The 19,270-nt window shown below is 56.9% G+C and overlaps 6 protein-coding genes across 6 annotated transcripts; 4 read left to right on the plus strand and 2 right to left on the minus strand.

Moving 5' to 3' along the window:
- Nucleotides 1-122: 122 nt before the first annotated feature.
- Nucleotides 123-2,084, minus strand: B0H64DRAFT_470724 (uncharacterized protein; the record flags this gene model as incomplete). The annotated part of the gene is made up of 5 exons (XM_062807846.1): nt 123-286; nt 348-867; nt 1,162-1,462; nt 1,528-1,699; nt 1,763-2,084. 5 exons carry the CDS (start codon nt 2,082-2,084, stop codon nt 123-125), a joined length of 1,479 nt encoding a protein of 492 aa, XP_062664182.1.
- A 935-nt stretch (nt 2,085-3,019) lies between these two features.
- Nucleotides 3,020-3,685, minus strand: B0H64DRAFT_20311 (uncharacterized protein). Its single transcript, XM_062799292.1, has 2 exons — nt 3,453-3,685; nt 3,020-3,300 (listed from the first exon to the last, which is right to left on the minus strand). The coding sequence occupies exons 1-2, from the start codon at nt 3,491-3,493 to the stop codon at nt 3,057-3,059; spliced, it is 285 nt and encodes a 94-aa protein (XP_062664183.1). The 5' UTR covers nt 3,494-3,685; the 3' UTR covers nt 3,020-3,056.
- Nucleotides 3,686-4,766: 1,081 nt separating this feature from the next.
- Nucleotides 4,767-5,658, plus strand: B0H64DRAFT_20352 (uncharacterized protein). Its single transcript, XM_062799298.1, has 2 exons — nt 4,767-5,120; nt 5,186-5,658. Exons 1-2 carry the CDS (start codon nt 4,883-4,885, stop codon nt 5,575-5,577), a joined length of 630 nt encoding a protein of 209 aa, XP_062664184.1. The 5' UTR covers nt 4,767-4,882; the 3' UTR covers nt 5,578-5,658.
- Nucleotides 5,659-5,897: 239 nt separating this feature from the next.
- Nucleotides 5,898-8,113, plus strand: B0H64DRAFT_20409 (WD40-repeat-containing domain protein). Its single transcript, XM_062799309.1, has 7 exons — nt 5,898-6,229; nt 6,284-6,408; nt 6,464-6,846; nt 6,901-7,302; nt 7,358-7,506; nt 7,568-7,840; nt 7,941-8,113. The coding sequence occupies exons 1-7, from the start codon at nt 6,005-6,007 to the stop codon at nt 8,022-8,024; spliced, it is 1,641 nt and encodes a 546-aa protein (XP_062664185.1). The 5' UTR covers nt 5,898-6,004; the 3' UTR covers nt 8,025-8,113.
- Nucleotides 8,114-12,971: 4,858 nt separating this feature from the next.
- Nucleotides 12,972-15,911, plus strand: B0H64DRAFT_315507 (glycosyltransferase family 20-domain-containing protein; the record flags this gene model as incomplete). Its single annotated transcript, XM_062800245.1, has 4 exons — nt 12,972-12,994; nt 13,108-15,088; nt 15,146-15,812; nt 15,871-15,911. 4 exons carry the CDS (start codon nt 12,972-12,974, stop codon nt 15,909-15,911), a joined length of 2,712 nt encoding a protein of 903 aa, XP_062664186.1.
- A 1,039-nt stretch (nt 15,912-16,950) lies between these two features.
- B0H64DRAFT_421731 (aminotransferase) lies at nt 16,951-18,774 on the plus strand. The gene is made up of 3 exons (XM_062805538.1): nt 16,951-17,423; nt 17,497-18,260; nt 18,319-18,774. The coding sequence occupies exons 1-3, from the start codon at nt 17,354-17,356 to the stop codon at nt 18,685-18,687; spliced, it is 1,203 nt and encodes a 400-aa protein (XP_062664187.1). The 5' UTR covers nt 16,951-17,353; the 3' UTR covers nt 18,688-18,774.
- Nucleotides 18,775-19,270: the final 496 nt, after the last annotated feature.

Genomic DNA, 19,270 nt, shown 5'->3' on the forward strand with positions numbered 1-19,270 from the left:
TGTGAGGATCGCGGTTCTCTGATCAGAGGTCGACCAGCAACTTTTATGTATTGTAGAAGAAAAAGAGAAACTCGCCGTGATAAGAACAGTAATGTAAACCCACCCCAAACCATAACATCACCTCATCTGCCCTCTCCCAGCTCGTTCACCTTCACCGCCTTGAGATACGGCTCAAGGCTGACGGTCACCACAATAGTCCCCACAGATAGAGCATAGAACATGATGCGCTGCCGATAAGTGCCCCTCCCCTCCATCACCAAACATTTCAAACAGGAACGTGGCAGCACTACAAAATAGCGAGTGCCACAGCTTGAAGGACAATCGTTCATCCTCACCCAACCACTGACCCAGAATGACCGCCGGCGACGAGAGGAGCAAGATCGGGAGAACGTCGCTGGCCGCCACTCCGATGGCCTTGTCCATCAGCTGGAGTGTCGAGCCGCTGGCCGTTGAGAGCAACACCGTCCTGTCGACCCAGGAAAGCATGGACCAGGCGTTGAAGACGAGCATGACGGTGGGCATGAGGAGGAAGAGAGTGACTGATGCGTACGAGACCAGGTGTTGCTGATGGATGGCGACGGGGCGGAGGCGTTGGGGGTTGTCGGACTCCGGGTTGCTGATTATCAGGCGCCTCGTAGGGCCTTGGGTGTCGTGGTTGTTCTGGCGGTTGGAAGGCTCTGACTGTGCTCGGCGAACGCTGGGACCGGAACCCCCCGGTGCCGTCGACGGAGAGTTTTGGTTTGAGGGTCGGGCAGCGAGGGTTGTTAGGTGGTCCGGTAAGAAGGGCAGTGGTGGTTTCTGGGGCGGCTCTTGCCTCCCGCGTTGCTGGAGGTCCCTCCCTAACCTTTGGAGGGCTTCGATCCCTTCCTCGAGATTGTTGTCAGTCGGATTATCGGCAGCTGGCCTTGGGGTGAGAGACGTCGCGAGGTCTGTCTCCGAGTGGATGGATGTATCCCTCTCAGAGCCCGCGCTGCACTTCGTTTTCTCCCCTCTCTTCACTGCGTGCTCAAAGCTCCGAGCTGCACCGACTGATGGGGACGACACTTCGGAATCCGAAACCCATGGCTCCAAAGAAGGTGCGTTGATACACCGGGCAGCCGGCCTCGAAACTGTCTTTCGATCGAAACAATCGATTATATGGACCGCATTTCTGAGTCGGACAATGAGGTTTCCGAAGTAAACCACCAACACAATGATACTCGTGCCCCGGTTGATCCCGGCAACCCTGCCGTCTGCGGCCGCGTTGATGCTGAACAAGACATGGAATGCTGACGGTAGAAGTAGGTTGGTCATGGTTACAGCGAGAAGGCAGGCGTTCATCTGGGTCGCCATCCTGTTGTACAGCTGTTCTCCGAATCGAAGACGGGAGTAGCACATGCGTAGGACCAAAAGGAAGTTGGCCAAAACCGAAACCACAAGTGACAGCCGGCCAATGCAGATGTGTTCAATGCCGAGGGCAATACTAGGAGACCGGTCAGCAGTTAGCCTGTCCAAAATCAACACCTCCACTGGCTGAAGTCGTCTCACATCAAGATTATCAACTCGACGGCATGTCCAAACGCGATGTTCATCCAGGCACCGGCGGTATCATCCAAGCGGTCAGCCACAGTCTCGATATCAAAGAGCAGGAGGGAAGCCAGTGGCACGATAGAAATGACATCCATGACAAGTATTATGCCGACTGGCATGCGTGCCATGTCTGTCGGGAAGTTAGATCAACCCATCATCGAAAAATATGAACAGTAGCCGATAGCTGACTTACGAACTGTGATGCCCATAGGAACAAACACAAGTAGGACGTTGACTATGCGAGAAGAGAGGACGCTTTTGACGGCGAGTAGGAAGCGCCCGAGGAGAGTTTCTGGGTGAGGGGTACTGTTGTTGGGGTCCACGGCTTGAAACGACCCGCTGTTTGATTGTTGTTGTTTGTGGATTTTGTCGAGCAACGTAGTTGACCTTAGGGGGGACGAGATATAGCTCGGGCCAAGGCTGCTCGAGTGTGAGACTTTTGAGGGTGTGCTGGAGAGTTCTGGGCCCAAAGGGGCTAGGGTTTCACGCGAGAGACCCATCTCCGCCATACCCATCTCCGCCATACGGTCAGAGTTTTCACCTAGAGTGGGATCAGCATGGAAATAGGTTCGGAAACAGGAGGATGGTCGTTGAGCTTGTTCAAAGGCGTATGTTCTCGTTGTCGTCTACGTTCTACGTGGTGGCCATCAAACCCTAGCCTCGCAACCGTATTCCGTTGGAAAAGCTCAATGAAGGGAATGATTCCTTGCTCACTCATCTGGAAAAGTCGTATACGAATGGATGTTGCATCGCGAACCAGGGGATGATTGGGGGGAGACGTACTCATCCTCGGTGTCAGTCGTGTGTGTTTGGAGAATGATCGAAATGTTGAGGAATGTGGCTTTTGCTTCAGCAACAAAACGCCGGAAACGTTTGAGCTTCTAGTTAAAAGCAGAGTTTGCCTGAGGGGTCAGGGGGGAAGAGATTAGAGCACAATCGGGAGGATGGCCGAGTTCAGACGTCCCATACCGAGTTGGAGGGTGTTGCGTCACCAGAGAACAGGATGGTGGTGGGTCAGATTACTGGTGGATTGAAAGCGTTGCCCCTTGATGATAGCGAGCAGGTGAAAACAATTAAGTACCGGCAAAAAAACAAAAAATAACAGAAGTCACGGTGGTCTAAGTAGTCCCAAAATCTACCTACCTGGGAAGGTTCATAGCAGCTGCACGCTGGGGGTACAACTTCCCCACGCAGTGGTTTTCCCACCAGCCCTCTTTCCCATTGACGCAACTTGAATCTGTCATTCGTGGATACCATTAGAACAGATGCGAAACTTACGAAGGCACTGTTGTGTGAGATGGTGGTTACAATCACCAGGATAATTATTGGCAACACATCCAGCTTAGTAGGTGTCTATCAGACGGTAGAGTCGGTCACAACTCTGCGACTCAATGAGACTTCTAGTATGTCATAGGTGGGGTATCCTCGTAGTTCGTAATCATCACATCGTAAGTGCCTTTTCCTCCTCGCAGTTGTATGGACTCCCTTCAGTCGTAATCCTCCCCCGGGCAGCAACACCAACAGTCGTCGGCACACTCGCAGCACACGAAGCAGCAGCAGAAACTAGCACAAAGCCAGGGTAAGAAACCCACAGGCTCCTCCCGTCTCCTCTTTTCGACCACAATCACGCGTGTTGGTGATGGCGAAATGGGCCGCGGCCCCTCGACCTGGAGTATGACTCCACGATCATCTGGTGGGGAATGATAATAAGCTCTAGGCGGCGGTCTTGTGCTGATTGCCCGATACGTGTCAGTGAACTTCTTTAAGAGTTGGGAATCAACGAGGTTTCGGCTCAGCCCCTTTTGTTCGTTTCCTCGCTGCACGCGGCATTTGAGACGACTGAGATGCCGAGAGGGTGCTGAGCTAATGAACGAGAGACATACTAATACTCGGGCTGCGGTTCCGGTTCATAATAGTAGCCCATTGTGCCTTTGGTGCAAGGCTACACACCCCAAGCGAAACCAATGGCCTGGGAGTCGACGTCACCACCGCCAAGAGCAACCACCCCGCCTGCTTGGTGAGGGGTCCGAATTCAATAAGTCGCGATTGACCAACGGGGTTGGGGGCCACGACAGACGGCTGGCAATGAGGTCAATCGCACTCAGCAGGCCGCAACGTGATGTGAAGCAGTTGGCCGATTGGAAGGCCGGCTGCACGTGAGCGAGGAGTCGAAGACGGCGGCAAGCTGGCTGAAAGTGGTCCGCGGTGTCGGTTTGTTGCTGAGAGCAGGTCCACCCGGCGAGGAAGGCGAGTCTCTTGGAACAGGTTCCGGGCCCGGAGGTCAAGAATCAGGGCTGGCCGTGGGCTATATGTCGTTTCAATTCCGGATCAGAATGGGTCGAACGAGACCAGGCCCGGTTTCGCATCCTTTTGTGCTCAAGACCTGGCTGGGCACAGCGGCGGGGGCGGCACAGCAGCTCGTCAGCGAGGTTCCGTTGGCGAAGGCTGAGGCGGTAGTTGGCACAACCGTCCAACTGGACTGCGGCTCATGTCAGCACTTCAGATCTGCGCCGGTTTGCCCGCATACCATTGCCCTGAAAGTTGCGCGCTTGACGTAGCTCAGAGGCACAGGTGGGGGCCCAGAACATCAAGGCTTGGTTTTCCCGCCGTGCGCCGTGATGGGAAGTAACCATTCGTGTTCTTGCTAGGTAAAACTGAGAAGGGCGGCTGTATCGAAAAGCGATCTAGGAGAAGTCGGGCGGCCCTCGTGTGCGGCCATTGCTAACGGCCAGAAAGGCCAGGAAGGCGGGCAGGTTTGCCTAGTGCAGTATTTTGTGAGCCTGCTTCGACAACAGCATCTACACCACTAACTACTGTGTACGGTGTGGTCCGAATGCCCCATGCATGCTCTGAATGCTCCACAGTGTCCTCTCGGGACAGCGCAGACACATGAGGCACATCGGGTTGCGGAACGCCAAGCCGGGTCCGGTAAGGTGGTGGGCCCGGCCCTCTAGGCCCGGCGAGGGCCGGGGCGGGGCCGTGTTTCATGACGAAAATAGTAACGGCATTGAGCTTGCGGAGGTCTGGGGGCGGCCGATTAGACGGACAATGGTCGAGTCGTCGGAAGTCTGCTTGAATCATGACCGGTCGCAGACACGGACGATACGGACGTTTCTGGCCTTGGGTCTGGACGGCGGTCGCCTCATTCTCAACAGTTAATCATCCGACACGTCCTTTTCTATCGAATCTCCCGCTCCGATTTCCGCAGCTCAAAGGATCATAATCCGCTGCGACAGATGTTGAACTCGCTCATCAACCATTACAACACAACCGAGTCTTCTTCTCAAGCCCGAGGGCAAACAATCCTCCCGTGATGGGCGTTCCCGTAGCTTTGGCGACAGTTGCCGCCTGTGGTAGCATCGTCACCTCGATCAAGTCGAGCTGGGAGCTCCGCCGCATGGTCAAGCGGAAGCAAGAGTCAAAAGAATGCGAGGAGGAGGCGCCTTACATCTTCCGCAGGCTACGCAGGGCCTATTACGAGGGCTTGATGAGCACCATCGAATACGAACAGTGGTATGAGAAGTTTCTGGTGGCCAAGGTGGAGAAGGACTGTGAGTTACGCTTCAGCGGAGGAAAAGAATGCGGTGAAGGGTAACCATCTGACAACTGGTCACAGTATCCGGCATGCGAAGAATTCGCGCGCACATGAGGATTCTCGAGAACGGGGCGCCGTTAACATCCCACCACCGGTCGAGGGCCGTCGAGCAACCTAGGCAGCGACAATCAGTCCCGCACCGCGCTGCTCAGCCATATGTCGACCTTCCACCGAGTCGGGCGGGCCTTGAGTATCACCCCGATCGGCGGGCGAGTGTCGGTGCGCGGCCAGATCAGTTCCTCCATATCGACCCCCTGGCCACATACAGCCGTGCCCCGTCGTCAACTGCTTCCTCGAAGGGACGGAGTCGGAGCAGCACTGGCCGACAGGAACCGAGGGGCCGGAGCGAGAAGAGATACGACAGCTATGACAGCACCGATAGCAGCGACAACTACTCGGAGAAGAGGCACTAACGTGGAAGAAGTATGCACCGGTAATCGGGCCTGGGTGTTGGTTGATGCAACATGTCAGTCGGCGGTAGCGTGCTTGACTTTCGGTATCGGCGCAGATTGGATGACCTGAGGAAAGGGATGGAGTTTGGAGTTGCGCTATATGTACCGAGCCTTTTTCTTGTTTAGCGCAAATTAGATATTTTGTTGCTCTTGATCCGAACTCGTGCATATTGGTTTCTGTGAATCTTGGTGCCGGCAGGGAGAGAGACGGGCAGTGGGAAGGTGGGGAGGGTTGAATTGTGTGGATTCCTGGATCCTCAGCGTCGCAAAGTGGGGGATCTGGTTCTGCAGCTTCTCACCGCCAAAATTTTCCCATTGTTCTGCGACAGAAGACCCCGGCAACTACGCCCCTCGCAATCGCAGGAGAGAGACGATAACAACCGCGAATATGGCAACAGTTGCACCACCACCGTCGAAAAGGCAGAGGAGGGAGGAGATCGAACGCACAACAACACAACAAGATGTCACACCCATCCTCGCGACCGACCTTGGCTCGTTCAAGGCCAATTTTGTCGACAGCGATGGCAATCAGATGGCCGACGTGATCGAGATCAACTTTGGCGATGCGACCGAGAAGAACGTTTCGACGCTCTTGAATACATTGTTAGGGAGGGTATGTGCCCTAGTCCCTCGTGGCTCTATCGGCCGTCCTGACAACAGCCTCTAGGACCGCGAAGACTTCACCCCATACCGCTTCCGCATCCACATCCCTGGCAAAGATGTTATCATAGACCAGTATCCCACCGATTTGCTTGGGCTGCTTCAGAAACACGGAGTTACCAACCCTTTTGAGTAGGTTCGGAGACACTCGTGCTGTGCAGTTTCCGTGGGCTAACCCCATCCCCAGGACCACAATTACGCTCAGCGCCGAACCCCAAGCGGTCTTCAAGGTCCACGCCGTCTCGCGTCTCGCACATCGTATCCCCGGTCACGGTCAACCGATCCTGGCCTGCCAATTCTCCCCGATAAATTCCAGCCGTCTGGCGACTGGAAGCGGCGACAACACGGCCCGCATCTGGGACACGGATTCCGGCACGCCCAAACACACGTTGAAAGGACATACAGGTTGGGTTTTAGGGGTCAATTGGAGTCCAGATGGCAAACAACTGGCCACGTGCTCCATGGATAAGACAGTCCGGATATGGGACCCCGAAACGGGGAAACCGGTCGGGCAGGACTTCAAGGGGCACGCTAAGTGGGTGCTAGGCGTAGCGTGGGAGCCATATCACTGTGAGTCTCTTGCCTCGGGGTTCGATACCATAATCCAGCTAACATTGATGGCAGTATGGAGAGATGGCACGCCCCGTCTTGCAAGCGCGAGCAAAGATGGCACATGCCGGATATGGGTGGTGAACTCGGGCCGTACGGAGCACGTCCTCAGCGGTCATAAAGGGTCGGTGAGCTGTGTGCGGTGGGGCGGGACTGGTATGATCTACACAGGATCCCATGATAAAGCTGTACGAGTTTGGGACGCTGTGAAGGGCACGTTGGTGCACAGTTTTACTGCCCACGGGCATTGGGTTAACCACATTGCTCTGTCGAGTGACCACGCCCTACGAACTGCTTATTTCGACCATCCTACCGCGATCCCCGACACTGAAGAAGGCAAGCGGGCGAAGGCGCAGGAGAGGTTTGAGAAGGCAGCCAAGATCCAGGGCAAGGTGGCCGAGCGGCTTGTCTCAGCCAGTACGTTCCTCCATTCTCTTGCCTCTAGTGGGGGGGCCACTAACTTGTGGTTTAGGCGATGACTTCACCATGTACCTGTGGGATCCGACCAACAACGGCAACAAGCCAGTTGCGAGGCTCCTGGGTCACCAAAATAAGGTGAACCAGGTACAGTTCTCCCCTGACGGGACACTTATCGCCAGCGCCGGGTGGGACAACAGCACGGTTAGTCCTCGGAACCCAATGTGTCACCACCACTTTAACCACGTACTAACACCCAGCGCAGAAACTCTGGAATGCCAGGGATGGCAAGTTCCTCAAGAGCTTGAGGGGCCATGTGGCACCGGTAAGCCACAGTCCAACTCCGGAACGACCAGCCCGTCATCCATACGTATCACCCATCACAGGCTGGCTAACTGACTCAACCGCGCAGGTCTACCAGTGTGCCTGGTCCGCCGACAGCAGGCTCCTCGTCACAGGCAGCAAGGACTGCACGCTCAAGGTGTGGAATGCGCGCAACGGCAATCTCGCGATGGACCTACCGGGCCACGAAGACGAGGTATGCAGCTCCATCTCCGGGATCACCCGGTCCCCGCCCCGTGTATCTATCTCTCTTCGATTTGCCATGGCTAACCTTTATTTTTATCCCCTTCTATCAGGTCTACGCCGTCGACTGGGCGGCCGACGGGAAGATGGTCGGCTCGGGCGGGAAAGACAAAGCCGTGAGGACGTGGAGGAACTGAGGCAACCGAGCAAGTCGACGAGGGGTTGTTGCCGGGGCGGGGGAAAAAAAAGGACGGGAGCCGATGATACCCTGCCATGCCATGCGGTGCAGTGCTTGCGTACACCACAAGAGACCCGATTCGAGCGAAGCCCCCCGGTTCGGGAGTGACCCATGAGCTACTATCGTGAACTGACGGCTAGCACCAACACGGCGGCGTGTGGAGTAGGTACGGATATGTACTTGTACCGTGCCAGCAAGCGATATCGCAAGCGGTTCCCCATGTCCCATCAGGGAAACCGGCGGGAGGCAGCCGCCGCCGCCCTTGCGGGGTCTGCTGCTCTCTCTGTGGTACGTTAGATGGATGTGCGGGACTGGACAGGACACGATGACGGGCGGGCGGATTGGATCCTCTCTCATGACGGCGGCCTCCATCCCCCCGAAAGAGTAACGCCGAAGATGGGCGGGCGCGACAAATCGCATCCACATACACTACACACCTACCTCCCCTTCTCCGCATGGTGTTCTCCAAAGCTCCAAAGGCCAAGAGGCTGATTTGATGACGCTGCCGTGCCGCTGCGTCGGCTGCGCGCATCCGCAGGTTTTTCCTGGGTATGTACGCGAGCGCGTTGCGGTCTCGCGATGGCCAGGTCCTGCGTCCATGTGGAGGCACCGCAGTTGTCGACGGCATCGACGTCGTAACCTCGGCCTCGGCACATGCTTCGATGCCCCTCTCTCCATGTATAAGCGCCCTCGGAGACAGAGATGCTTTACTTATTACCGTTCGGTGTTGTGTTGTGCCACGGGCTGGGAGGCAGCAGCGGTCGTGTAACGCCATCGAGCGTTGTGCACTTTTTTTATTTTCTCCTCTGGTGATGCCGGCCATGGGGAGGGTGTCTGCTGGCTTTGACGCCTGCCTTACACGTGGTGCGCACAGTTCCTCCGGCGGGGTCGCGGCGGCTAGGGCGGCCTCCCAGGGTTACCCAATTAGTCACTATTCGTGTTTTGTATGAGGGTTACTCGGATGCTGGACGAGGCTAAGAGACGTTTGGAATCGAAAGCGGCATTTTTCGTGGTCTGGACTGGGGTCGGAACGGTAGCATTGTGGCTGTTCCCGGCAGATCCTGCCAGTGGACCGGGACACAAACTCGTGCGGTTCTGGAAGTTCATATCGAGATCCAAGGTCAGTCCACTGGCAGTCGAGACGAACCGCCCCAGTCCATTCGAGTTCCCCAGCCGGCCTGCTCAGCTCGCATCATACGCACATCTCGATATGAAGCCCGCGGACGGTCGGCATTGGGGTACCTCGGATGCTCACGACAGACGCCGTGCTTTTGCTCTCTGACCTGCAGGTGTGCGAAACGCGACAAGCCGACGGGCGATTTGCATGTGTCCTGCATTGGCCCACTTGCCCGACTGAGACATGTTGATGGATGCGAGGGGCTGTGATACGCTCGAGCTTTCCCCAACTATCAATGCGGGCCGTCCCATTGCTGGGAACTCCTCGTGGCGCTGCGTTTGGCTGGCGCTTCGCGGCTTCCCTCTTTTTTCTTCGTCCCATTGCAGCGTATCCTTGCAATAAGGCATTTGGAAATCAGGCTGATCGGTCTCCGGGGACGGGGGAGTGGAGAGGAGAGAGAGGATTGGGATTCGGGGAAGAGGTTCGAGGATCCAATCGATACTGGTCGGTCAATGTAAGGATGGGCATCACGGCAGCTATCTCCGTCTGCGGCGCATGCTCGGTGATTTTAGCTCGCTTCGATGACCGGATCTGATGTCGTACCTTATGTGATGTGAGATTGTGAGATATAAGTCTGTCCGTTGGGCATCCATCACGGCAGCAATTCAGTATGAGCTATTTTTTCGAGCCGTCAGAGTCCGGCCGAGACATCGTGTTTGAACGGGCCCTGGGTTTGGTCCACCGTTCATGGCCCGGGCTCTTCGCCCCTCTGGAATATGGGGCTTGGCTGCCGCATGGAGCGCTTGGGCTGACACTCTGAGAACCTGGAAGGTGCGCCAGAGAATTCACGTTTAGCCTATCAAAATCCGCCATATCGAATCGGAACATTTCGGGTCACTTTCGGCTCGCACATCAAACAGCCACCGTGCCAACCCTCCCCGTTTCCCTGACAAGTCCCATCTGGTTGGGTCAGATCGAGCAAATTCTTCCCTTTCACGTTCGCCAAGGTTCCATCATCCTGAGAAATCGACAGTCGGCAGGGCAGGAACGGAGTGGGTGTGCGAAGATGCCACCTGTGCCTCGCAGCAGCAGCGCCTGCAACCACTGGACCAGAAGTCGACTGCCCATTCTCAGTAACCCCGGCACGTTGTGCGGCTTGGACTTCTCACTGGACCGGGTCCAATGACAGCCAGCCCACTCCATGCAGTTGGTCAAAACCGCGCGTTGACATGCTTTGTTGAGTCTTCGGCATGAGATGGCTTTACACAACCTTACTGTGGAGGTTTCTCTTCGATGCCCGGAGGAAAGGGAAGGGCGGGGAAGAGGTATCTGTACCCACCTCACGTACGAATACGTGATAGGTACACACAGTACGGCATACCTGCCCGCCCGGGACGTCTGCTCCTGACCCGGTTCCTGCGAATTCTACTCTATGATGCGTGCATCATCGAGATGTTCCCTCTCTTCACCACCAGTATCCCCGAGAACACTCAGCCGGAGCAACGGGTCCGAAGCCGACAACGTCATTACCAAGATCCTGTTACCATGGCTTGGCGCAGAAGAGCTCGAAGAGTCTCGACCCGTTGATCGATGCAAGATTTGATGCACGTTCGGCTCTCCCCGTTTCTGGAACCCTCGAGAAATTTGAATATCCAGTGTTGAGGTTGTATTATCGTCTCAAGCAGCGGGTGAGTATTGCCACGCTGCTTCACAAGCAGGCCCAAGTCTCGGAGTCTGGGCAAGTCGTGTAATTTCTCAATCCGTCTTGTTGCAGCGACCAATCCGGGGGACTTGGCGATCTGTCACAGGCTGTATGATCCTTTGTTGCCCCGTTGGAGGCCGCACAGGTGCTCCCCATCCCCGTCCACGAAGCAAGAAACGTAGGTTCCTTTGGCGGGTTGTCCTCCTGCTGATTGGTATGCATATCCGGCCCAGGAGGTGTGTCAACTTGATAAGCTCTGCCCTGCAATGCCAATGCATCCACCCATCCGTCTGACTCTCGGAGACGGCGAACCTGGAAATCGTCAACGTCAACGGGGTAACTCGGTACACTTGGCTGGGGCATGTCTCAAGCCTGGGCTCCGCTGATCCCCCCGTAACCACAAAACATTCCCGTTCCACAGCTTCCGAGCCAAGCTTTCCTCTCACTATGCGGCCCATCAGGTGGTGCTTCCATGTGGCCCCGATCTGTGAAGATGAGGCTTTCGATTACGTGATGAATTAAGGGGCAAAGAGAGTTTTTCACCAGACATTCAAGACAGAGACAGACACCAAAACAGCCGAATGCATCCAGCAGCTCAAAGTGCAACCAATAATGGCAGCAATTGGAGTTTGGAGTTGGACGGCAAGGCGTCGAAACGGCCCAAACGGCTTGACAACAGCCTTTCCTGGCTGGCGCGCCCTGGCGCCCGGAGCGGAGCTTTGATCCCTACCCCATCGTTTGGCCCTTGTTCCTTTTCACCCTTGGCAGTCCCGCTTGATCCATTTCTGGGCTGGAATGACGAGCAGCAAGTGCGGGACAAACCACTGCCCAGCCGGGCCGCCCCACTGTCACCGTTCCCTCGAAGAACTCCTCACTCTGCACGTCCGTGTTTCCTGCTCCGGGTAATAAAAAAAAATGATTGATATTCCCCTGTGTCTCCATGTGCTTCCTGATTCCCATCGACCCATGGAGGCAGGCCTGGGTAACTCTCACACCCGTCACACCGGTCACACCAGATCTCACCCTCTTCCCTTCCCCTGCCACCTACGGCCAAGGGACACAGCCCACCGAACGCGTCCATCTTTCTCCAATACCCCTCAGGACCGCGTCTCTCTCTCCATCTCTCATCTCCTTCGCTGATGTTGCTTCTCCAACTCGGTCACCAACTCAGCTACCAGGCAAGTCTATCCCCTGTGTCAACCCTCCTTTTGCCAAGGTCATAAACAACTGCAAGTGCGTTGTTTGCCATTTGCCATCAAGACTGCGTGCTTGGCCACGATCTTGTGTGCAAAAAAAGACTCCGCTGCTTGTTTAAGTCCTTACGTCAGAGTGACGGCTCTCGCTTTGCTGCGGTGGGCCCCTACACTCAGTGAATGGCCACTCGGCCTTGTTCAACCACTAGCATCTATAAGCCCACCACAACCCCCCATACCATTACAAGATTCACTTGGCTACCTATCTATATAACCTGCAATTATACTGTGTAATTGTTTACTGACCCCTTGACTAACAGTGTTCCCTCATCACCCAGATCCTTAACAAGCCCTGGATTTGATCCCCAGCGGTTTCCCACGCATCCTCGACATCAACGTCCTCCCGCTATTTTGCGCCAGTAGCCCCGAGCTGTGCCAAACTTTACACCCTGTGTGGACAAGATCGATTTTACACTCCTGGCCGCCACCCCCTTCCAGTCTGTTCGCCAGGCACCGAATTGAAGACCGAGCCCCTTCTCTCCTTCCCGTTCCGGTACCTTCCTCACTCCCTCGGCCCGCCCGCCTTCCCGTGAGGGTACGCCGTAGTCTCCGGACCCGCAGGCCTTCGACTCATTCTCCGCTATTATTTTTATTGTGCCGGCGTGTTTTGTATATTTCCGCCTGCAAAGCGAAACCATTCTTTCCCACAAGTTCAGCCGTCTTTGTGGCCGTCACTCCTCCCAGATTTCCTACTCATGGGCTCGACACGCGGAGCTCGATAGCCTCCATCTTCCTGCGTCCTATACGGTATTCGACTACCGCACCGTCCCTCGATACCTCGAGGTTACCGATTGAACCCTTCTTTGAACCGGTTTCGGCCGCAGTCTGCCCGTCATGACGGTGTTTATAGCCTCCCTGTAAGCTCATACCCTATGTACCGGCCCCCGACAACGTGTTCGCTGGAAGCCGATCCTGCAGTGCCACCGTGGCATGGTCGGGGCAGCAATAACTAACAAGACTCTTTCCGCAGCTTTCTCCCGAAGACGATCCACTTCACCCTCCCAGGGACCCCGCCTCGTGGTTCAGCGTCCGAAAAGAAGCAGCCCAAGCCGGTGCCGCCCGAGAGACAGCCGAGCCTGTTTCAGCCGAGCAACATCACTCCCCCGATTACGCCGACGGAGGAAAAGAAGGGAGATGACCCTTTCATGAACGAGGATGGCCTCCGTGTGCATATCCCGGGCGCCCCCGAGCCTGTTACCGACACCCTCCGCGCCCCGGCCGACCGCAGCTCCCCGACCTGGGGAGGTCGCCCCGATCAACCCATGTCGCGCGCGAACTCGCCGCCTCCCCCTTCGCTAATCGACAAGGGCCGGCTGCTGCAGCAAAAGGCAAAAGAGCTGGGACGTCAGGGTGTGACGCAGCCGCGTTCGTTGGTTAGAAGTGATAGCCACGACCGCGTCTTCGCCCATGCCAACTGGAAGGTCGTCAATGCCGACCAGGGTAACGGCGGCTTGCGTAACGCGGCCGAGGCCGCTGCTAGAGAGGGCAAGCTGGCCGAGTACACCTGGGTCGGGACCTTGGGTATGCCGACCGACGCCCTCCACGGGACACAGCAACTGCAGGACATCGAGGACAGGTTAGCCACGGAGCACAACATGCTCAGCGTGTTTTGCTCCGACAAGGATTTCGACGGCCACTACTCGCACTTCTGCAAGCAGATCCTCTGGCCGGTCTTCCACTACCAAATCCCCGACAACCCGAAGAGCAAGGCGTACGAGGACCATTCATGGAAGTACTACGTCAATGTCAACCAGGCGTTCGCCGACAAGATTGTCAAGAACTGGAAGCGCGGCGACGTTGTCTGGGTCCACGACTACCACCTCCTGCTCGTGCCCTCCATGGTCCGCAAGAAGATCCCCGAGGCCAAGATCGGCTTCTTCCTCCACGTCGCATTCCCCTCTTCCGAGGTATTCCGGTGCCTGGCTGTGCGGAAGCAGCTTCTCGAGGGCATGGTGGGGGCCAACCTGATCGGCTTCCAGATTCACGAGTACACCAGGCACTTCCTCCAGACTTGCAGCCGCCTCCTCAGCGCCGAAGCGACGCCCGAGGGCCTGCAGCTCGAGGACCGCTTCGTGGATGTCATCAACCTGCCGATCGGCATCGACCCGGTGAGCCTCACCCAGCACCGCGAAGAGGCAGAAGTTAAGAGGTGGCTGGACATCATGCGCGAACGCTACGCTGGTAAGAAGCTCATTGTCGCCCGGGACAAGCTGGACCACGTCCGCGGGGTCAGGCAGAAGCTGCTCTCATACGAGCTTTTCCTAAACTCAAACCCCCACTGGCGGGACAATGTCGTCCTGATCCAGGTCGCGCTGTCCACCAGTGAGAAGAGCGAGCTGGACGCCGCCGTGTCTGATATTGTCACTCGCGTCAACTCGTCCTGGGCAAACCTCGCGTACCAACCGGTCGTCTACCTGAAGCAGGATATTGACTACGCGCAGTACCTGGCACTCCTGAGCATCGCCGACGCACTAATGATCACCAGCCAGCGCGAGGGCATGAACCTCACGTCGCACGAATACCTGTACTGCCAGGATGGAAACTTCAGCGAGAAGAAGCACGGCTCCCTCATCCTGTCCGAGTTCACGGGCACATCGTCTCTCTTTGGCGGCAACGAGCTGTCGGTCAACCCGTGGGACTATCGGGCCTGCGCAAACGCCATCAAGAAGGCGCTCGAGATGGGCGATGAGGAGAAGGAGCAGCGCTGGTCCAAGCTGTTTGACCGCGTCAACCTCCACACCGGCTCGCATTGGTTTACGGAATTCATGTCGCGCCTGGACGAGGTGCACGAGCAGCAGCACAAGCGCGAGATGACGTCGGTCCCGCGCCTCTCAATCCCGCACGTCATCCAGCAGTACACGCGCAGCAACAGGCGCCTGTTCATCCTCGACTTTGAGGGCACCCTGGTCAGCTGGGGCCCGGTCGACCAGATCATCACGGTCAGCCCGCAGGTGGGATACCAAACCCCCTTCACTAAGCGTATGGTGGAGCATCTAACATGGTATCAGCGAACCGTCGATGTCCTGAACGACCTCCTCATCGACGACCGAAACACCATCTACGTCATGTCCGGCCGCAGCCCCGACGAGCTCGACCACCTCTTCCGCCTGGTGCCGAACCTCGGCCTGATCGCGGAGAACGGGTGCTACCTCAAGAACTTCGGCAGCTCCGAGTGGACCGAGGTGGCCGACTCGAACCAGATCCGCGAGTGGAAGGAGTCGGTGCAGCCCATCCTAACCTACTACCTAGAGCGCACGCCGGGGGCCTGGATCGAGGACCGCCTCTGCTCGCTCAAGTTCCACTACAAATCGGCCGAGGACTACGAGGCCGCGCAGCGCCAGGCGAGCGATTGCGCTAGTCACATCAACGACGCCTGCGAAGCGCAGCGTGTGCACGCCATCCCGCTCGACAGCTGCGTGCTCGTCGAGCCCATCGACTGGACCAAGACCTCGGCGGCGCAAAAGATCTTTGCCGACCTCCAGACGAGCATGGCGCCCGCCGAGGGGCCCAAGTCCCCCGACTTCCTCATGGTCATCGGCGACGGCCGCGAGGACGAGAAGGTCTTCAAGTGGGCCAACACGCTGGGCGAGGAGGGCTCCGTGAAGGAGGTGGCCACGGTCAGCCTGGGTACTAGAAACACCGAGGCGGCGACCACATTGACTCAGGGCGTTAGCGGTTAGTTCACTTCCCTCTCTCTTCGCTGGAGGCATTACTAACATCAACCCCGCAACAGGCGTCCTGATAACACTGCATAAGCTGGCGACGCTCACGTAAGCCTATTGTTGCTGTTGTGTTGTTGTTGTTGCGTTGGCGCTCCAAGGGCATGCATGCCAACTTGATATATTATGCAGGGCCAGCGCTCCGTTGCGCCATCGACGGAAGAGCTCGGGCTCGACGCGGGCCCCGGTCCAGCTCCGGTGGGCTCCATGATCTCCAATGGGAAAAATAGGGGTTGGTTCATACCCAGCGGCTGCTATTTCGTTGCTTTTCTTTCCACTCTCGACTCCGTTTCTCTTGCTACATATGCGGTCTGTGTGGTTGCACAACAAACTCCTTTCACTTTTAAAAGCGCATGGATGGTTTCCCTTTTTTCTTTCTTTCTTTTCTCCTCTCTTTTTGCATGTAGCGTTCTGTATGGTTCAGATCTCCCCTTTAGCGCAGTCGAAGTTCAGCGTCCGCCCTTTGCCACCCATTGGCTTGCGCGTCTCTGTGTTCGCTCGCTGAAATACTGCAGCAAATTGCCGGATCGAAGGATGGCTTTCCTTGCCGTGGTTTGAGGAGGAGAAGGATAACAGACCGGTACGTCATCATGGATGGATGGATTTAAGGGTTGCAGTAGGGGATCGCTTGCTTGGTTGCAGATCTTGGGGGTCTGTAGATAGAATGGGAATGACTGCCCGAGCTGGTCGGCATGGGAACTACTTGAGATTATATGAGCCCCAGCAATGGAGCAAGGCATTAACGGAAGGAAACAACATCATGGAACGGATCATGGATCGTGCATGACATGGAAGGATTCAGGGTTAAGGTTATTAGACACGGGATTTGGAGGAAGGCGTCGGATACTACGGGTTTGCTGCACTGTTGTCGTTTCATGGTTCAATACTATCATGGCTCTGGCGTTTCAGCCCTCTGTTTCCTTTTATTTTGTTTTATTTTTCTTGTGTTTGTTCCAGGCCTCTTCGGGGGCTCTTTCAGGGGCATGTAAATATCTTGGCAGCTCGTGACATCATGGATCTCCAGCTCCGCAATCGGACTGCGGGGCATGTTTCTCTCCGAGCTCTCTTCCCATGGATCACATCAGCCCATTGACCCCGCCATGTCAGGCCAATAAAAATGCCACCAAAAGAACAGCAAAAGAGCTTCAGGTTGCCAAGCAAAGCTAAATCGGGTGCTCCCATCTTCCCCGGGATCCCGTCATTGTCCGATCGGAGCAAGGGGTTAAACTGTCACGGGAGAAATTTCCGATGCTGGTACAGTCAGACCCTTCACCACGTAATTCTTGAACTCGTTCTGTGTTGCTGTCGTATCCATTGGAAGGGCGTTTGGTTTATATTTGGTCTCTGGGAACCGTGACTAGGTTGACCAGCTGAAGCTTGGACAAAAAAAGAAACCCAATATCCACATTACAGCCTTTTACATCTTCTCCCTCTTCCAAATCCCTTCCTCCCCCCGGCGACAACCTTCCTGAAACAACCCCCAACATAACCGTCACGATGGCGTCCTTCCCTCCGCCCCCGGTCAACACCATTGACTGGTCCAATGTCGGCTTCCGTGTCCGCGAGGGTGACTACTCCCTCCCCCTTAGTTACCTCTTGTGTTTGTAGGCAAGGTAACTAATATTCGCTTCTCGTCCTAGTCAACGGTCACATCGAATCCCACTACTCGGTCAAGACCGGCAAATGGTCCCCTCTCCGCTTCGTTGCCGACCCCTACATGCGCATCCACGGCATGGCTCCGGCCCTCAACTACGGCCAGCAAGCCTACGAGGGTCTTAAGGCCTTCCGTCTCCCGGGTGACAAATCCATCGCCATCTTCCGCCCAGACCGTAACGCCGCGCGCTTGCAGCACAGTGCCGACTTCATCTCGATGCCGCCCGTCCCCGTGGACTTCTTCCTCGAGGCCGTGAAAGCCGCAGTCGCCCTCAACGCTGAGTTCGTCCCCCCGCACGAGACCGGCGCCGCCATGTACATCCGGCCCCAGGTCTACGGTTCGTCGGCCCAGCTAGGCCTGAACCCGCCGGAGGAGTACACCTTCTGCGTCTTCGTGCTGCCCACGGGCGTCTACCACGGCACGCACCCGGTCAAGGCCCTGATCCTGGACGACTTCGACCGCGCGGCCCCCAACGGCACCGGCAGCGCCAAGGTCGGCGGCAACTACGCGCCCGTGCTGCGCTGGAGCGAGCGCGCCCGCAACGAGGGCTACGGCATCACCCTGCACCTCGACAGCAAGCGCCACGAGGAGGTCGACGAGTTCAGCACCAGCGGCTTCATCGGCGCCCTGGTCAACGGCGAGGACATCACGCTCGTTGTCCCAGACAGCGCCGCCGTCATTGATAGTGTGACCAGCGACAGCATCCAGCAGCTCGCCCGCAGCTTTGGCTGGAAGGTCGAGAAGCGCTCGGTAAGCCGTGCCTATCTCTATTCCACACATCAAATTCTTGCTGCTAACACCCGCCCAGATCAAGTACACAGAGCTGCCGGCCTTCCAAGAAGTCATGGCGGCCGGAACCGCCGCCTCCCTCGTACCGATCCGATCCATCACGCGGCGCAACAGCGCGGCCCTCCCTCAAAGCCCGCGCGTGTCGTCCGACAACACAACCGGCGAAGAGACAGTCACCTACACGCCCGACACCTCAGACGAGCCCGGCCCGCTGTGTCTGCGCCTGCTGGCGGAGCTCAAGGGCATCCAGCTCGGGCAGCGCAAGGACCCGTTCGGGTGGCGCTTCGAGGTCAGCGAGGCGGACGCGCGCCGCGTGGTGGAGGCCGAGGGGGCGGCCGGCAATGGCAATGGGAATGGGAATGGCCAGACCGTGGATCAGCTGGACTAGGGGTTCCGTGCTGAGCGGGGTGGTGGTGCTTCTTCTTCTGCTGAGTATGCTGATGGGGTGTTTCGCATGTCGCTTGACTAGGTAGGTAGGGGGGTTAGGGGGTTGGTAAAAGCTTGGGGCTTGGTAGTGGGGGGTGGATGTTCTCGGGTTTGGTGAAAAAAGAGAGCATGGAATTCCAATGGCGTTGTTATTGAGCGGTGTGTCTTGTTTGTGAGCCACGCCTGTGGTGGGTGATACGAATGTCTGAATATGCACCACTAACAGGGACAACCCACCCCCATACCCGACGGTGCTCCGGCCTGGTGCGGTCCTGATGAGGACCCGCTCCTGCTTCCGGACTCCAGCTACGGAAGGAGCAAGGCACTGTACCTGCCATATTCGGTGTCTTTTGCACCCAGAGGACTCAGAACATAATAGGCAGAGAAAAGCTCGTGCGTTAATGGAAGTACCCGCAAAGTTGTAGCCCCAGCCCTCGATTCATGCTCCTCGCCTGACAAAGTCTTCTCTTTTTCTCGTTGTCCTCGTCGCCACTTCTCGACCCATCTCCAACCGACCCCAACAACACCCCGACGAAGCAAGAAGG

This window comes from Chaetomium fimeti (assembly GCF_033439085.1).
Source record: "Chaetomium fimeti strain CBS 168.71 chromosome Unknown B0H64scaffold_1, whole genome shotgun sequence".
NCBI lineage: Eukaryota > Fungi > Ascomycota > Sordariomycetes > Sordariales > Chaetomiaceae > Chaetomium > Chaetomium fimeti.